Here is a 19,780-nt window from a genome sequence, read left to right as displayed (position 1 = left end):
CGCATCAGCACTGTATCGATGTTTCAACGTCAAGCTGTAAGCATAAAGCGAGACAACGACGCTGTTATGGTCACAGGATGAACGGTGATGGCTGTTCCAGAAAATAGAACTGCTCAGAGTGTTTCTCACTCGTTTGCACAAAAGTCGTGTTGAGGTCCGAGTCCGAGTTCCTTACGAATTTCGTGCTCACTACATCCAGTGAAACGAGCAAATCAAGGAAGTTCAGTCTATGAAAAACTAGTTGTACAGGAAGCTGCCATTTAAATAAGCTATGAGCGATTACTGCATTAACAGAAGCGATGATCGCAATAGTTTTTTCAAATGTGTGAGACAGCTTCGCCTTACTATTCGATTACGCAGTGAACGAGTTTCTCAGCAGTCAGTCTAAGGGTGATTCTCTCTGCCTGTAGATGCATAAAAACTCAAAAAATTGCTCATCTGTGCTTTCGAAAATAGACATTCGCCACGGCATTGTGCTATGCGTCCTTGTTCTCCAATTTGCGAAGCAAGTCTGCAGATTAGACTTCCCCGCGTGTTGTCGGAATAGGACGCTTATTTTTCGCCGTGTGTTGTAGTCTCTATACAGTGGACAAGTGAAGGCAGTGAAGTTTTGCCCTACTGCTATGTTCTATTTCTTAGGATAGCCGACTATTAAGGCCACAGCGCTGCCGCCTGACTATACGTTGCATAGAACGCTAGAACACGTTCGTCATGACATTTCTGTTTGCTTTCTGTATAGATCGTCTATGTTTACCAACGTGTTTAACATTATGGCTGAAAACTGAAATGACGCTTTTTGCTGAAATGTGATATTAGAATTTCCTTTCCGATTCGTAAAACTGAACTCTGAACAGAAACAGAACGGAGCGGAAAATTCTGCAGTGACTAACTGTATAACTTTTCGCCCGCAGGCATTTCCAGAAGTACACAAGAACATGTATTGCGTCTGTACACCACAGCTCATGCCTGTTGTGCAGGACAGCCGATACAATCAGTACAGTACCTCGCAAATAGTGCCCTGTACTGTTTTGCGAAAAAGGAAAGAACAGGAGTTGTTATGATTTTTGTGCTCGATTTAGACATACAGAACATAAGTACACTTACGCGACCTCTAGCGACGTCAGGTTAAAAGCAAAGAGAACGGAAAAGATGCCTTGAAGTTTAAAGCTCGAATTCCAAGTTAATCCTGCATGGATAACAGAGCAGCAGAATCTTGGCACCAGTACTTGCAGTCATCTTGCATGTTAAAGAAGAGGAGGAAATAAATTTAAATGACGTGGTTAGAGGCGGTGAACGCGTCAAAGAACGACTGCTGAAACTTACCCTGTCGAAGGCTTGCTGCATCTATTGAAAGAAAAGCCTAATACGCGTTGGTAGGCAAAAAAGGAAATACTGGAAAGACAATAACTGTCCATTTATGTAGATAGGCCATATTATAAGTGCTCCGATACCTCGCCACGCCACCTGGAATTGTGGGCGAGGTCAAGATTTTACAAATAACAAGGTGAACCTAAAATAGGTCGCACCTCAAAATTCAGCATGCCTTACGTGGCCTTTACGTCACGGAGGCAGGTAATAAATTTTCTTTATTCGCTATTTCTTGTTCGTTCTACCGGAGACGTCACGCTGTTGTTAAACCTGACAACGCAAAAAGACGAGTATTGTGTGATGGATGCTACCGATGACCTCTTGACTCTCAATCATTATCGCCTTCCTATCGAAGCTTTGGGGCGCTATCATCAAATAGTGCGACGGCCATTACTCTTGCCCCGCAAAAGATAACGGCTACGTCGAGGAACAAAGAACACTCTTAGAGATCAGACTTAGAGAGCTGTTTTCAACTACTCAGCCTGGTACGGCCGAATTCAGGCAACAGCGCTGGAAAACATGCGTGACAACTGAGTTCGGGTCGAAAATCGCAGGCTAACGAAAGTGCTTGAAGTTAAACTGAGGTCACCGCACCTGGTTATCGAAAAGAAAATAATTATGGTATTGCGGGAAGACAGAAAAGGAGCAACATGATGGACAGAACAAGCAGCTCATGTAAATGTTATACACCATTTTACGAGGCGCGGGCAGGGGAGGGATAAATACTCTTAAACACGTGAGCTGCGCGACACCCCACAATTGCCGTCCTAACCTGGGCTAATAACCCGGCATGCGTAGCAACGTCCGGCCGCATAGCCACCGGTCAAACGCATGTTTACGTCTGTACAAGAAAAGCAGCAATGTGTACGGAACGCCAACGTCCTCTAGGCATCAATTTTTATTGCCGATTGCGACATTTGTCAAGAAAAGTAGAAAAAAAAAACGCCACCAGTATGTACGCGGACCATGTAATGCGAAGGTCTCAGCGCGTCTGCGATGTTTATTTCTTCACCGCTTTCCCGCCGGTCCCAAGTTGCATTGGCAGTGGGCGTAGTTGGTGAACAAAAAATACTTGCGTCAACAACAAGCTTACGCATCAGCGCACGTTGTGAATGAAATGCATGCAGGAACAAACTCACTGCCTGTGCTTAATAGCGGGCGCGAAACGAAGCGCAGCGCCTGGCTCGCCAAACTATACGCTGTGCATAACTTTAAGAAATAAAGCTTTTGGACGGCCTCGGTAAACCTGTTTTATTCAGCAGCACACAATGTATGGACTTCACAAATTTAGCTACAACTTTGTTTCACCATCCCACATGTTCGCCAATATCGGGAGCGTGTGGGCATCGCCACCTGAAAAAAAAAAAAAAAAGAACATGCCATTAGTTCAAAAATAGTTATTTAATTTCCACAGCATGGCATGAATGGACGCGGCGATAAGGACTTTTACCCAACTGCAAAGTGGGCAAAAATGCAGCCACGGCAACGTAAAAACACACGGTATGCACAGAACGGTAAGCTCTGCCATGCATTGTAATAAATCATTCGACTGAAATCGCATCGAATGCACTGTAAAAAAGTCCACTATGCATAACCATGCCAGAGATACAAGAAACGCAACGACTTGAGCAGTGCCCCTGCCCGAGTGAGATTGGAATTCTTAACACAGGTGCGGCGATTCGGCCTGTCAGTAGGTCGGTAATAGCGTTCCATTAGCGCGACGACCTATCAGAGCGTGTAATTACACATATTCTGCTATTTGTGAACCAGTGAGTACTGGCGGGAGCGGAGTAGGCGAGAATGCGAATTGCTTTCAGTGAACTGGCTTGTTCGCTCGTAGTATCAACAGCCCTACGCAACAGGCAGGAGGGGCCGAATTTCAGTTTCATGGCGCGTATCTCCGCAAACAAACGCTGCAATGATCAGACGTGCATTCGTTTCGGTCATGTACTGGCTGTTGTTTCCAAAGTGCTCAATTTCTGAACGGGGTAGTCTGTCGCAATCTCTGCATCTAAATTGTCACACTCGCAATGGCCAAGCAGGCAGCGAGAGCGTTCGTGAGAAACTGTGCTCCACGAAAAATCAGATACTCGATTGCTCTCCGCGATATTCACATTGAACACACGTTGCTTGCATTTTTCCAACGTGAAACACCATGCCACGTTCACCTTAGAGGCAACCGGTGAGAGAAATTACACGCGTGAACTGCGAGCATGGCACTCACCGATGCTGATCGTTCGCTCCATCGAAAAATGGTCGCCTGCTCCCGGTTGGTTGCTGCAGGCGCTAGTAGCATAGCACAGACGTGGATGAACAGGAGGCGAACCCCCACGCACAATTTATAGGCCTGGCAGGAATAGAACGGGTGGATGACACTTCCAGACATCGCACACTGCTTCGTCTGCATTCCACGGGCTGCAAATTATCAGCCCACAATGGCGTCGGCGGTAGGCGGCGCTCGAGTAAAACAAACATGGCGGCGCCCAGGTATGGAAACTAAAATCGTGTTAGTAAATTTAAATAGTGGCCAGAACTTACGATGCACTCTGCAATTCCTTTAAAACAAAGTAAAGAGAAACCTATGAACAACTTTTCATTTGAGCGGCGCATTGCGAGAGCCTACAAAGGAAAGATAAGAAACAGTGCAAAAAGTAATGCGTGTTTCTCTGTGGCTTGTCCTCAGAACGCTGTACTAGCTTAAAATTTCTGGGTTTTCTCGAGCTCCTTTTGTACGCTCGTTTCGTGAACTGAACTCGTATTTCCATTTTATTCTTTGTTGCCTCGTTCTCTCGTTAAAACGTATTCATCATTTTTCTCTTTCGTTGTATACTATTATATATATTATTATTATCCTCTCTCAAATTCCGCCCTCAAATGCAAGTACTGAGGAGATGCATCGGTTATGTTCTTTGGTTTTCAGTGATTCTTCTCTAGAAAAACAACGTAAAATTGCAAGAAGCATACTGCAATACTATGCAACACCAGCAGATAGGTTCTGTAGTTGTTCACATTCCGATGGCCCTTATTGTGCACCAGAAGTGGCTGTCACCTCCTGCTTCCGTCCGTAACTGCCACGCTCCACTCTACGACGCAGCCGGGCGGGTGACAGGTCTTTGAAGCCTGTACTCGCCATGCTGCACCGTCTGTTTGAAACGACTCTCTCAATTCTTTGGAGCACGGATTGATTTCGGTAGCAGATTTCCCCAAAGCGAAAACTACGAATTTTTCTGTACGATTTTCATTACCTCTGCCTCCACCACCAGAAACACATCGCCACTCCCACCACACTGGCCAACACCATCGCCCTCATCATCCTCGTAACAACAAGCAAACAACACACACTCTGAACCTCGCATTCGATCTGCACTTGAGTGAGTGTGTGCGCTGCACAAAAGAGAAACTGAGTATGTAAGTCTTGCTTGCACGCTTTGCATCTTATTATGATTCCTTTAATGTGTATCCTCTTTGTGAGGACACAAACTGACGCGAGACATTCTTTAATTCTTCCTCGTGAGCACGAGCAGCAGAAAGAGGCTTGAACCCCCGCCGTCCATCCTGACATCCGAGGGCTTCCCGGGTGCGCTGCAGCTGAGCCTCTGCATGAGTCGCACGAGGATGTAGAACATGTCCACGTGTGCCAGCTTCTCTCCGGGACAAGTGCGGGGACCCATGCCGAAGGTGAGGAGCGGCCCCAAGTCCTGACGCAGCTTCCCTGTGGAGAGGTCTTGGAATCGTTCCGGGCGGAACTCTTCTGGATCGTCCCAGATCTTGGGGTCATGGTTGGCGGCGTAGATGTTGTACATGATGCCAGTGTCCTTGGGTACAGCAAGCTCACCTGTAAAACAGTGAATGGAAGAACCGATTACAACTCCTGCCAAATATACTGGCGACGGTACGCGATTTGAAGCTCACCTGTGCAAGTTTATTTGCTTCTCTTAACTACAGTCATGCTGCCGAGCCGGGTAACTGTGAACATGCTAATGGATATGCGGGAAGATGGTAAGAAATTGTGAAGGAACTGCTCATATTCTTATTTTCTTCTTTTTTCGAATAATGGAGGATGTTAAGCATTGGGACAGTTTCCTGTTATCATGGTCGTGTTTGCTTTATGGATTGCAAGCAGTGCTGTGCCGTTGTCCTCAAGCTGGTTATAATATGGCGTTTCCTTGCTTCTGGCTAACGATTTAGGTAAGATATTTATTGAGTTAATGTGCGTAGGGCCCTTTAGGTGAGGACCTTGCATGACGAGTGGGCTTATAAAATTGTATTAAAAGAGTGATTCGATGGCTCCTTTGATAGGAACCGGATTTGTATGGGGAATGGCACTTCTAGCAAGATGGTTCCCGTCTTCTGCTCTTGGGCCAGTAAAGGAGTTTTAAGGTGTGTCGTAGTACGGAGTCGAGATGTGTTCACGTCCTTGTGGTTACTTGTACGGACTGGAAAATGATGAACAGGTTCAATAGGAGATCAAGACGGTAAAGCACGCGCGGTAAATGTCATTACACTTTATGTCTCGCGATTTTACTGAAGTGTTGAAAGTTAGGCAAATGTGCTTTATTCTTAACGTATCACTGGTGGATTTCGGGTAATTTGCCTTGATGAATGCAACAGTGCAGTTTTGAACGAGATCAGCAGAATTCATTAGGTTAAGTTGAGCGAGGTCCCAGATGGCATATGAATGCCTAACTTCTTCCTGATCAGTGTTTTATAAACTATAGTAATTAAAACTAGGTGGGAGCTAGATTTAGATTTCTACAAGAGTAGCTGTGTTAGTTCGCACTGTTATCTATACGAAAGCTATGAGCAGTGGGGTAGCAGTAAAACAAAGTTCAGCTAGTTGGAGCGTCAAGTCGGAATCTGCGAAATGTTAACGCCTGAATACATAATAAAATTAGGTATCCTTTAACAAAAATTCTTCCGGTATTTTGATGTGAGGGCAAGGTCTCTTCAGTTAATGTCGGGCTAAGTTAATGCCACCGATTGTAAGGATTGGGCCATGAGGGCACTGGATTTCGCTGAATGCACTGCGCAGATGAACAGGGTTACGAATAAGCTGTCAGAATATGGTGGGTGGTAGCATGAGGCTAAGATAATATGAGGAAGGCAGTCCTCCATCATACAAACACAACTTTATAATGAAATTTAATTGAAAAGGTACGTGGTAGCCATTCAAGAATGATGACGCTACCCCGTCTCGTATGGCATATAAAGAAAATATTGTCAATGCTCACCAACTTTAGTGTCCGTAGACGTGTTGTGCGGGATGCCAAGTGGAACTATTGGCCGGAACCTTAGTATCTCCAACAGGCAGGCCGCGGTGAAAGGAAGATTGGCTCGATCTTTGTACACAGGAGGGGTGCTTCCTGGAAAAGGCATATAAGGACGCTTTCCTGAAAAGTGGCGCTCTGCCGGACATGAAACAATGCAAGACTGATTCCAAGGTCGTAAGTTAATTTTTGAAATTGTGGGCAAAATGCGATGATGCTTTGTTTTTCACATTTCACTTGGTATGCCTTGCGATGTGTTTTTCAGAATGCATGGTGCCTTAAATTTAGCAGCGTAAATACACCCAGGCTCGCATCCAGTGAAAAAAAAAAACATCTTATGCGAAATAAGATCTTGCCAATGTTTTCCTCAATTTCTTTCTGGATCTTTTCTTGAATCCTTGGTTCCTTTGCCAGAATAAGAAAGAGCCAGTGAAGTTCTCCAGCCGATGTATCGGTGGCAGCTGCAATAAAATCAAATGTAGTATAAAAGCCATTCATCAGACCCAGCTTAGGAAAGTCTTGATGGCAATTTTATAAATGTTTTTGTACGTTGTATTTTTAGAAATCCAGTGTATTAAGGTCAGAAAATGGCCTAATATTACAGTACTGTTTATGAAACTTTTGATTTAGGAGACAGGAAGGGAGTTACAATATGGCACACCAAAAAAGAAGGTTGGGATTCTGAGAAAGTCACTACGTACCGCCAAAGATGTTCAAGACAACCTGCACCATGTTGCCTCTGGTCAAGTATTCAGCGTCGCCTTTTTCCTCCTGTATAGCTTCTTCTCGAGCGGCAAGCATGGCTTGTGTGAAGTTCTCTGTTTTGCCTATACGAATCAGAAAATACTTTGGCATCGATACTGCGAAAGTCCGTAGCGAAAAACTCGCCAACAAATAAACCAATTGTTGAAGCTATGGCAAAGTGGTTGTTTATAAGTAAACTTTGGCATCTACTTATTGCCTTCAGTGCCCGCAGTTTATTACAAAATTGTAACATGCAACTGCTGTTCGTCGAAAACAAATCAATCAATACACTGGCCCACGAGTTCATTGAATCACACCGTTATCTTTTTTTGATGCAGCTAAAACTTTTAGCCCATATTTCTGCATCGCACAATGTATATTGTTAACTGTTAAAAGAAGTAAAAACACAACAATTAGATTTTTTTTGTTTTTTAGGAAAGGAAATGGCGCAGTATCCGTCTCACATATCTCGGTGGTCACCTGAGCCGCGCCGTACAATTTTAATCTGCGCATGCTTGTGAATGTCTTTGTATGGTAAAAGGAATTTCCCCACGGCCAACAAAATTTTCTTGTACTGCTTCTCCGGAAGCTTTAACGGATGTTAACTTTTCGCTTTTTATAAGCCGCGAATAAGCTCCAGCTGCCTGCAGATGTATTAGAGTGTTAGAGCACATCTCTATATTTCTGCTTGGATGTAGCTGAAAGAGCGGGGCAGAATGGTGTTTGAAATGTGGGTGCTTTAAAGGAGATCTCTCCCGAAAGCTCTAGTATATCATGCTGCCTTAGCAGATACTGTCTGGCGTTCAGCATGTGCCATCGTACAGAATTATCTGGACGTGAGTAGTTTTATTTGGCTAGTCCATTAGCACCGTTCTTCAGGAATGCGAATAAATAAGCATTTCAGGGCACAGTCATCACCCCATCGGAGCGCCCAAGAACAGAAGCACATCTACAGTGAAGGGTATCCAGAACATAATTTCTCATCCTAATACGTAAGAACATCCTATCGCACAGATGTACACAAAGAACTTCACAACACTTCCTTACGCACGCATGTGCCTGAAATACAGTGCCTAACCATTATGAGTTTGCCACTTCAAAGTAGAGATGTGAAGGCCTGAAAAAACACTGAAATTTTGGAAATAAAACGGTTTTTTTTTTCGTTTTTTTCAGACGAGAAGAAATGGAAAGAAACATCGAAAATTTCACAATGCAATTTCAAGGTTTTATGATTGCTTGCTTTTAGTTTAGGTTTTTGTTTTTGCTTTGAAAACTATTACAGCGTGCATCCTTGAACGATTGGAGAGCAGTCGTCATCGCCGGTGCCAGGTAGTGCTTTTATAGCGTTCGTGCTGCGAGTACGCGGGTTGAAGGCCAGGTCACATATAATATCTAGGCTTGACTTAAAAACACACTAATACTTGAACTCACGGCTGAAGTAGAACAAAATGGCTGCAAATTCTACAGTGCTACACACATGGCATAAATAACATAGGCTGCTGTGAATGTAAGCGGTTTTAGCCAAATACAAGCCTAGCTTCTTCATTTCCAACGTAGCAGAGTTCAGGACAACCTCAGGAATTTGGTCCAAGACAGGGGTTTTCAGCGAAGCACGTGGCCCCATCTACCTGGTGGCAAGGCCTTTGCACCAACCAGCCGCTAACATGTCTGGCTTGCCGACTGCTGCAGATACCACCATCATCCGCTAGCTGCAAACGAAACTGGTCACGTTTCGCAAACGTCCGTACAAGGATTCGCAACAGGCTTTCAGGGGAACGCGTTCGAAAGCTTGTGTATGTGCAGTCGAACCTAGCGGTGGACACAGCTTCAATCCATGCTGCTGCGCGTAGTGCCGCATCCAGCGACAGTGACTCTGAGTCCGATACGGAGTGACTTATAGATCAGTTTTCATGTTCCCTTTCTCGGTGCAATAAAACAAGAAGTTCGTTCCACAAATATGATATTTATATCTCCATATTCGCCTGAAGTGCAAATCATTATTTATTTTCTGGTGCAGTAGAACAAGAAGTTCGTTTCGCAATATGACATCTATAACTGCATATTCGACTGAACTTAGGAGCATTATTATTGATTGTTGTGCGGTTGCAAATAAATCTGTTTTGGTCACGTTTTGCACAATTTCCAATTTATGATGGAAAAAAAACCCTGAAAAAAACTGTTTTTCATGCCATTGAAAATTTCTTGAAATTTTACATCTCTACTTCAAAGTGCATTAGGTTGGAGTTGCATTAGATTGAGAGGGATATTTAACTCGGCGCAGAAACTGAAGCATCACGAATCCTTGCGATACTGCGCTGCCGAGGCTACCCCTTCATTATACCAACTGTGTGGGAGTGCTCACAGGTAAAACTATTTATTTATAAGGCCTTACGAAAACTCTCTTTAACACTTCATCCTAATTTTAGGAATAGTTGGCTGCACTACATACGAATATAACCTGTGGCCATCAGCAGGAATGATGCGAAAAATTGGTGAATACGCAGAGCCAAGAATATTAATCAATAGTATGATACGGACCAGCGCTGACAATATTGCTCCGTGAAATAATCGCGGGGTCAAATATTGAACGCGACCTGGGAATAGAATTCACAGTTGTGCTTCACGTTCAGTAAGGCGCAAGGCACATCTCAGGTGATCGAAACATTAGATACTTGGACCTTTTTTATTAGTGATGTTCTATCGAAAACATTTATTGGTGGAAAAGAAGTGCCCAGTCCTCTGAGCATACCTGACACGTAGGTGGCTTCAGCCTTTGCGAACAGCCTTTCAACGATGTCCCTAAACTCATGAAACAAGGCTTCGATCTTCTTCTCTCTCCTATGATACAAAAATGCCAGCCAGGGCGCGATGTCGCTCGGAAGACCATTGGGCGCCACCTCGAGGAACTCGTGGTCGATCTCTTCAAGACGACGTATCTCCTTGCAGTCCCCGTCAAGTCTGTAAAAGAACCAGACATGATTCGAATAAAGCTTTTCAAGGGAACGTTGTTGGTGACTAGGGGAACAAGTGAGTTGTACAGTACTGTGGAAACAACTTTTAGCAAACGTGTCATGTTCCCACCGAACTCGGCATGAATGTGAATGCTTGAACAAATGTAGTAGTCGATGGGAAAGAAAGACAATATTGCACGTGCCTACCGAGTTTGTGCTCCGAACTGCGAAGGTGACGACAGAGAAACAATAATGCAGGAAAAGATGTAAACCTTGATGACATAGTTGTTCTGAATTGAGAATGATAGACTGCTGCAAGTAGCATCACGATTACCTCATCCAAAGCGCTTGCTTGATCATCATCGTTATGATCGCCAACCTAGGTATGCCGATAGCAAGGTAAAGGCCTCTCCTCTATATTTCCAAATAACCATGTCTTGGGCCGGCTGCGACCACCTGATCTCCGTAAGTTTCCTAACCTGATCCGCACATCTGATGACCTGCCATCACCTACTGCGCTTGCCTTCTTTTAGAATCCACCCCATTGCGCTTAACTGTCATTGGTTATCTGCCTTTTCTTCAGATGTCCTGCCCATCTCGATTTATTGTACTTGATTTTTATTAGGGTGTCATTAAGCAGCATTTTTTCTCTTACCCACCCTAGTGTCTTCCTATCTCTTAACGTTAAGCCTATCAGTTTTCTTTTCATACGTCACTGCGTCGTCCTCAGTTTTCCAGTTCTTTTCTTCAGGCTCCACCTTCATGCCGCATAGAAAAGACCAGCAAGATTCAGCTTTCATATACTTCCCTCTTGAGGAATAGTGGTAAACGGGCATACATGATCTAAGCTTAGTGACTTATTCATTAACATGTTAATTGTGTAATGTATTTTCATATCCTTGACCTACGTCAAAACGACACTTGCGTTCCGCAGCTGGTGTTTTCAGTTTCCGACTGCTTGCCGCAAATGCTTATCAGTTCTCGGTAGGCGCCGGATGTTTAAAACTTGCTTAGGAAGCTCGGGCCAGAATTTATGTTCCGGAACCCACTGCGAACCGCTAGCCTGATTGATGCCTATAATTCTTTGGGGCCTTGAAGCACCCGTGACTAGAGTAGCACTGGGTTAAGTCCGATTTTTTCTAATGCGTAGTCTGATGAGCTTAGGCATCCTCTATTGCATTTGCACAGAGACTGGAAGTCGGTTGCAAAGTCGGAGAAAAAAAGACCGGGCCTTTATCTACGTCCATTAATTTTAAACATTCAACTGGCGCACAGTGCTTATGGTATAAGTTTTTGATGCGCCATGGCGACAGTGCGGGACGTACTTTACTGATACCGTGTGGCCTAGTGAACATGTTTGTAATGAAAGAATAATTATGCATTAGCAAAGGAAAGCGGTACTGCCTTCCCAGAAACTTTGTAGTTGGTGACAAACAACTTGTCCTGGTGCGGGGAATGAGCCCGGAACCAACACCTATTCAGGGCAGTCGCTCTACCATATAAGTTATCCCGCACGGCTAGCAGATCGTAGGATGAAAGTGAATTGTGAATACATCAACAACTCGACTGGGAACTGTGCTAGTCAAATGGCTTTTAAGGGGATCCCCAAGATGGGGTACATATTTATTAAAGGAATAATTACTCATGAGCATCCGCCCAGGCGCAGCCTTACGGCTACAGAGGAAAGCTGAAAGGAAAGCAAAAGAAAACTAGAAATCCGGAAATGAACATGTTTACCACGTCAGCTGTACGTATACTTGTATTTTGCAGCAATGAATTCGTGCGTGAAGGGTCATCCACAAGCGCGAAGGGGAAGTAACATATGCTTCTTCGAACATGAAAAGTTGATTACAAAGCTTGTGCGACAACGCTGGGCAAACTTTGCAGAAGGTCAGTGCTGGGAGCAATTCTTATTATGTACAGACATGGACAAAACTTTGCGGAATGCGAATTCGCGAAAAAAAATTATTGCTGCATTCTTTCGCTGGAGCTAGTATTCTTCTGGAGTATGGCGCACTCATGTTTCCTAATGTTTATGTGCTTTTCTTTGACCTGCTTTGAATCGTCACAGAGAAATGAATTTTTCCTCGCTGACTGGCATCACGCCAACTATTGTTAATGGCTGTACCGGGTTGGACACCATAACGTGAAATGACAGAATGTTGACAGACAGAATCAGTAGCATCTCCTTGTAGCAGCGAGAACACGATCAAACACCGAGGCACGGCGCTTCTCTGCCCTCCTGCCGGTGTTTCTCTTGCTATCCGGCTGTATTCTAGTAGTTGCACGGAGTTATCAAAGGTTGACTATCCTCGCTGTGTAATGTCACGTTAGCATGTCCAGCCTTTTTCAAATTCCGAAGTTAAGAAACATCGCCGCTCCAACCTTGTCCCATAGACCGACGCTCCTATCAGGTTGTAGAGCATGTAGAAAAACGGCTCTCTTGAGTCGACGAGCTGCGGTCCGTGTTGCAACGAGTCCACGAAATTGTCAACGACATCCGTGCAAAGCTTTTCCAGGGAGTCACTCACGGCGTATTTTCTGTAATGATTGAAAGGCGGGCAGTTGTTAAAGATTTGCACCCGCAGCACAGCACAACATTTGCATGTAATTACTTCCTTAGAAACAACAATTGCAATTACGAATAGATTACTGCGATAAACACACCAGAGCTTATTTGTTTTCCGGCCGGCTACTTTTACTAGGTGTACTTAAAGAAGGCGTATTTTGTGGAGGGGTAACGGAAAGGTTCAAAAATCCATGTGTAAGAAATGGAGGTGATTGCCCTACCCTTGTGCAATAGACGTTCATATCAAAGCGTAGATGTGTGACAGGCAACCTAAAATATGTGCGTTCAGGTGGTAAACAATAACAAATTTTTTTTGGCTGTTAGCATTCTTATCAGGGGAGATGGCTTCAGTGCCAGAAACAGAAACAGAAAATGTGCAAGGTCGCATACACTAGCTATACCGGGTGTCCCAACTAGTTGTAACCAGTCTTAAAAACACGGAGTGTCCTAACCAAGTGAAGCCAGTTGAGGGGTTTTGCGAGTCCTAGTCGGCAATTTTCTTCGTTCTGCAAAGCGAAAAAGTTAGTAAACGCTAACTACCTAACCTTTTAACTGTAGGCTTCATTAGGAAAGTGTCAATTCAGAAGTTGTAGATAGTTTTGGAAGAGAGCTGGCAAATGTTTGCGTGCATTTTTTTACCGGTATGAAAAGATAATTCACACAGCGCCTGTGTGTGTCTTCGAATGTTCCTTGCGTCTCGTCCCTGCGCTGTTCCCTAACCATGCAAAGGAACCAGCCAGCTCGCTAACTCGCTCTTCTAAACGATAAAAAAGCTGCCACGTGACACATCTGATGCTTCGGCGTCCCAAGACGTGTGTCGGAGATCAACATCCACTTTTTTCTGGAGAGCTGTCCCAGATGGAGCTGCGTAAGCTGCGTAAGCGATACTTTGGTGCGAACATTGCAGCCAGCTGTATTTCAAGACGATCTACAACTTCTGAATTAACACTTTTTTTCTGAATACAACAATAAAAAGTCAACTAATTAATATTTACTGATTAAGTTTGGAGAAGGAAAAATGCTGCAGGCTAGGCCCCGCGAACCACAATAGGTCTGAGTTGGTTTGACTGGTTTAGAACACACTGTCAATTTGAAAAGCATGGTTATGTTTATCCTGGACACCTGGATATACTCCTTCCCAGTCATTACATTAAGGTTCGCCACATATTCACTCGTGTTACGCGATGTTTTCGTGGAGTTTCTGATAAGTATCTTTCATGGCTGTAGCATGCTTAATAGCTTGTGGCCTGACACAGCATTGGTTGGAACATGAGTCGTTTGTTTGTTAGGAGCGATGTATTTAAAGCCGCGCAGCAATATTCCGAAAGTACCCCGCCGCGGTGGCTCAGTTGTTACGGCGCTCGGCTGCTGGCCCGAAAGACGCGGGTTCGATCCCGGCCGCGGTGGCTGAATTTCGATGGAGGCGAAATTCTAGAGGCCCGTGTACTGTGCGATGTCAGTGCACGTTAAAGAACCCCAGGTGGTCGAAATTTCCGGAGTCCTTCACTGTGGCGTCCCTTATAGCCTGAGTCGCTTTCCGAAAGTTCAAATTAATCGCTGTCGCGGTGCCTACTCCTAAGAGTGAAAACGTTAAACATAAGCATTTTCAAAGCAGAAAATTTTTAGCCTGCCAACATATCATCGTGCGCAGACGAGGCAAAAATGTCTCTCTACTGCAGTGCATCACAGTAGAGCTGAAATGCGCTCTATATGCGGCCAAGTAGTACTCGCCTGACTGCAAGCAGAGCAACCTTGCGAAGTGCCACACACACACACACACACACACACACACACACACACACACACACACACACACACACACACACACACACACACACACGCACGCACACACGCGTGTGCGCACACCCACATGTATATATATATATATATATATATATATATATATATATATATATATATATATATATATATATATATATATATATGACATATGTGATATACTTACCATATAAATCAGATATATAAACATCAAGTTCCCAAACTCTTTATTCAAGCTACATAACCGTTGCATTCTAAATGCATTCCTTCCGCGTATAATGAGATCAGCGGCCGAGTTCAAAAATGTCGGTGACACTGAGATTAGATACCACTTCTTTTATTTCATCTACATTCGACTGGGAGATATTGTGCGGATTCAGACGCTTACGAAATTCATAACTGCGAACAGTTTGTTTTCAATAAAAAAACATTCCGCACACCGCTTAATTAAAGTATTTCTGTTTAGTGCATATTCAAGTATTTCTCTTAAATCACAAAATATCGCACGGAGGCAAAAATTTCCTTTCAGGTTATCTAGATATGCTTGCTTATACACGCAAGAAGCAGCCTATGACTGAAATTCAGAATTTTATTCCACTTGTAAGATGGGTACTGGGATGGTTAGAGTACTGTGCGCCGGCGGTAGACACAGAGACACAGGCCTCGTAGACACAGAGGTCGAGCACCACGAGCACACACACAAAGCGATGGCAATGCCGCTCAACACAACGGTAAGAAGTTCGTCGTCGTCTTCGCTTGAACAGGAACTTCTTCGTCGTTACAACTGCCCCCCGGGGAGAAGAGGAGCCATCCTGGCGACTTACGGCGTAGGTGGGACGGCCGGGTCATAATACGGCTTGAGGCGCTGGACGCGAACAGTCTCGCGTCCGCGCCGGCGAAGATCAGGAGACGGCATCAGCGGTTCCACCACGTAATTAACAGGCGAGGTGCGTTCCACAACTCGGTAGGGGCCGTGAAACTTTGAAAGAAGTTTCGAGGAGAGGCCCGGAGTACTGGATGGAATCCAGAGCCACACGAGGCTACCAGAAGAAAAGTGCGGGGACGTGTGATGGCTGTCGTGGCGGGATTTCCGACGGTATTGGGCCTCAGTTGTGAGAGAACGGGCGATTTGGCGACACTCTTCTGCGTGTCGTGCAGCTTGCGAAATAGGAGTACACTCAGATGCGTCAGGCTGGTATGGGAGAATGGTATCGAGTGGAGCAGAAGGATGACGGCCGTAAAGAAGATAGAACGGTGAGAAGCCGGTAGTTGACTACGTTGCGGTGTTGTAGGCGTACGTCACATACGGAAGGACGAGATCCCAATTGGAATGGTCTGATGAGACGTATATAGAGAGCATATCACCGAGGGTACGGTTAAATCTTTCTGTAAGGCCGTTAGTTTGCGGGTGATAGGCAGAGCTTGTTCGGTGAATGATGTTTCACTGGCGGAGCAAGGCTTTGACAACTTCCGATAAGAAAACGCGGCCTCTGTCACTCAGCAGTTCGCGCGGTGCGCCGTGGCGAAGAATGAACCGTCGCAAAATGAAGGAGGCTACGTCAGACGCTGAGGCGGATGGAAGGGCGGCGGTTTCTGCATACCTCGTCAAGTGGTCAACGGCGACGATAGCCCAACGGTTACCGGCTGCAGTGTAGGGAAGAGGTCCATACAAATCAATGCCTACGCGGTCGAATGGGCGCGGTGGGCAAGGTAGCGGCTGCAACTCGCCTGCAGAACGGTGAGCAGGGGGCTTGCGACGTTGGCAGGGCAGGCATGAGCGGATGTGCTTAAGGATGAAGTTATACATTCCGCGCCAGTAGTAACGCAGCCGGATCCGATTGTATGTTTTGAAGACTCCTGCGTGTCCGCATTGTGGGTCAGCGTGGAAATAATCACAGACTTGCGAGCGGAGATGGCGAGGAACAACTAGTAACCACTTGCGGCCATCTGCGCTGTAGTTGCGGCGGTAAAGGAGATTTTCACGAATGGCGAAGTGAGAAGCTTGGCGACGGAGAGCGCGTGATGGAGAAGCCGCCGTAGGGTTAGAGAGGAAATCAAGCAGAGACGCAATCCAAGGGTCCATGCGCTGCGCTGAAGGCATGTCGTCGATGTGAAGCAACGGAGGGGAGTCTTCGAGTGTTGAGAGGCCGGCGAGCTCAACCGGAAGGGGGCAGCGAGAAAGGGCGTCGGCATCTTGGTGCTTGCGTCCGGAGCGATAAACGACGCGGGCGTCGTATTCCTGCAGACGAAGAGCCCATCTTGCGAGGCGGCCGGAGGGGTCTTTCAGTGAGGATAACCAGCAAAGCCCATGGTGGTCCGTCACGACGTCAAAGGGACGACCATAGAGATAAGGGCGGAATTTGGTAAGAGCCCAAACGATAGCCAAACACTCTTTTTCCGTTACTGAGTAATTGGACTCTGCCTTCGTCAGGGTGCGGCTTGCATAGGCGACAACGTACTCAGCAAAGCCAGGTTTGCGCTGCGCGAGTACAGCCCCGAGGCCAACACCACTGGCGTCGGTGTGGACCTCGGTAGGGGCCGTCGGGTCGAAATGGCGCAGGATAGGTGGTGCGGTGAGGATGCGGCGTAAGGTATAAAACGCGTTGTCGCATGCGGGTGACCACTGTGAAAAGTCGGAGCTGCTGGATACGAGTTGTGTTAAAGGGGCAGCAATCGATGCAAAGTTGCGAATAAATCTACGAAAGTAGGAACACAGGCCAAGGAAGCTGCGCAGTTCTTTGACAGATGTAGGCTTGGGAAAAGCAGCGACCGCACGAAGTTTGGCTGGGTCTGGAGAAACGCCTTCCTTGGAGACAACGTGCCCTAAGATAGTGAGTTTACGAGCGGCAAAACGGCATTTCTTCAAGTTTAGCTGCAAACCGGCCTCAGAAAGGCAGTTCAAGACGTGCCTCAGGCGATGGAGGTGGGTGTCAAAGTCCGCAGAAAAGACGACGATGTCGTCGAGGTAGCAGAGGCATACCTTCCATTTTAATCCCCGCAAAATGGTGTCCATCATCCTCTCAAATGTTGCAGGCGCATTACAAAGGCCGAAAGGCATAACTGTAAATTCGTATAAGCCGTCGGGGGTTACAAAAGCGGTTTTGGGGCGATCGGCCACTTCCATGGGGACCTGCCAATATCCGGAACGAAGGTCGAGGGAAGAAAATAGTTCGGCCCCTTGCAAACAGTCCAAAGCGTCATCGATGCGCGGAAGAGGGTAGACATCCTTCCGCGTAATCTTATTAAGGCGGCGATAGTCGACACAAAATCGGATGGAGCCGTCTTTCTTCTTGACCAGCACAACAGGCGAAGCCCAAGGGCTACTGGAGGGCTGGATCACGCCGTCTTGGAGCATTTTATCAACTTGCTCTTCGATAGCATGGCGCTCGGTGGCAGATACACGATAGGGGCGCTGCCGCACTGGTGCGTGGTTGCCGGTGTCGATACGATGGGTGACCGTTGAAGTTTGGCCCAAGGAACTCCGATGACAGTCGAAGGAGGAGCGGAACTGGTGAAGGAGGTTAAGAGCTGCGTCCGTTGCGGGGAAGGAAGATCGGTGGCGATAGAGCGAAGGAAGAGGTCTGTAGCGGAGGAATCAGGCGCAGAAGATGGAGGGCTGAGCGCAGTCATGGCTAGATGAGGCGAATCGGCGGGGTCCTCACAGGTGAGAATGGACGCAATAGATTGTACACTGCCGAGACATTCGCCATGGCGCAAAGCAGTAGGGAAGGAAAACGGGTTAGAGACCCATAGCACGGAGAGGCCAGCAGAAATAGTGAGCACAGCGTAGGGCAGCGGGAGGGACTTGCGGCGCCTGAAAGTGCAGGCCGGCGTGAAGAGAACAACGTCATCACAAACAGAGTCACAAGAGATGCTTACAAGCGCAGTGGAGCTGGGAGGAAGGACGATGTCTTCGGTGACGACGGCTTTAGCGCAGGGAACAGAAGGAGCAGCGTCTGGCGAGACATTAGGCAAAGCGGAGAACCCAACTTCTGCGCGAGCGCAGTCGATGACAGCTTCGTGACGCGACAGGAAATCCCACCCTAAAATTAAAGAATGTGAGCAAGAAGGCAGCACGACGAACTCGATGTAGTATAGTGTGTCCTGGATTCGAACTCGAGCGGTGCATGCTGCTAACGGCGTAATCGGCTGTGCGCTGGCCGTGCGCAGCGTTAGTCCCGAAACTGGCGTCTTAACTTTCTTTAAAGAAGTACATAACTTTTCGTCCATTACCGAAATCGCTGCACCGGTGTCTATCAGAGCCATCACAGACACGCCCTCAACAAAAACATCAATAAGATTCGCAGGTGATCGATGAGGTCTTCGAAATTTCGACGGGGGCGCAGTTCTTGCCTCCGGAACTGCGGCGCCTAGTTTTCCTGCTGAGAAGAAGCAGGGCGACGTCGCATGGGGGAGATAGAGCGGCGTCGTGGCGAAGGGGAGCGGCGGCTGGAGAGGGCTGAACGATCAGGGGAGTAAGGACGACTTGGCGTTTGGTCGACAGCCTCAGAATATTGACGGGTTGGAGGCCAGTACCCCGAAGATTGCGCGCGTGGTGCTGGCGCTTGGAGATGGCGACGGCAGTAGCGCGCGACGTGGCCAGGCACTCCGCAAGTGTAGCATACAGGACGGTTGTCACTCGTGCGCCACGGATTGCTTGCTCTTCGAGCTGGTCGCAGGGAAGGTGAAGACGCTTGCACAGGCACGTACATTGTAGGATAGGACGACGGCGGGGGCTGTACTAGAACGTCGGCGTATGTCCGAGGACCGGCTACAGGTCTTGGGGCGACGTCGGCGCAAGGCATGGGACTGGTGACAGACCTTGGAGCAGCATCGGCGTAAATCAAGGGTGCAGTGACAGGTGGCGGAGGATGGAAGGATGGAAGCGCCTCAGTAACCTGGTGTTGTATGGCCTGTCGAAGAGCCGGGGCCAAATGAGGCGGCGCCTGTTGAGGGCTAGGCAGAAGAGAAAGTTGCCGAGCTACCTCTTCACGGACGAAATCTTTGATTTGCTGCAGCATAGAGGTGTTGTCAGCTGCAGGCGCCAGTCCAGAAAGCGATTCAACCTAGGCTTGGTGTTGCCGAGTCAGTAATCGCTGTTT

At 46.8% G+C, this 19,780-nt stretch overlaps 1 protein-coding gene across 1 annotated transcript; it reads right to left on the bottom strand.

Moving 5' to 3' along the window:
* Positions 1–4,865: 4,865 nt before the first annotated feature.
* On the bottom strand, positions 4,866–14,665 carry LOC149339520 (steroid 17-alpha-hydroxylase/17,20 lyase-like; the record flags this gene model as incomplete). Its single annotated transcript, XM_089550944.1, has 7 exons — positions 4,866–5,203; positions 6,600–6,731; positions 6,992–7,096; positions 7,337–7,462; positions 10,129–10,337; positions 12,716–12,871; positions 14,631–14,665. Coding segments are annotated over 7 exons (1,101 nt in total), but the record flags the coding sequence as incomplete, so codon positions are not given.
* Between the last annotated feature and the right edge of the window lie 5,115 nt (positions 14,666–19,780).

The sequence above is a fragment of the Amblyomma mixtum genome, chromosome 6, assembly GCF_055824585.1.
Source record: "Amblyomma mixtum isolate Tamu chromosome 6, ASM5582458v1, whole genome shotgun sequence".
Taxonomy (NCBI): domain Eukaryota; kingdom Metazoa; phylum Arthropoda; class Arachnida; order Ixodida; family Ixodidae; genus Amblyomma; species Amblyomma mixtum.
The sequence above is the reverse complement of the archived record's forward strand: the minus strand, read 5'-3'. Positions and strand labels throughout refer to the sequence as shown.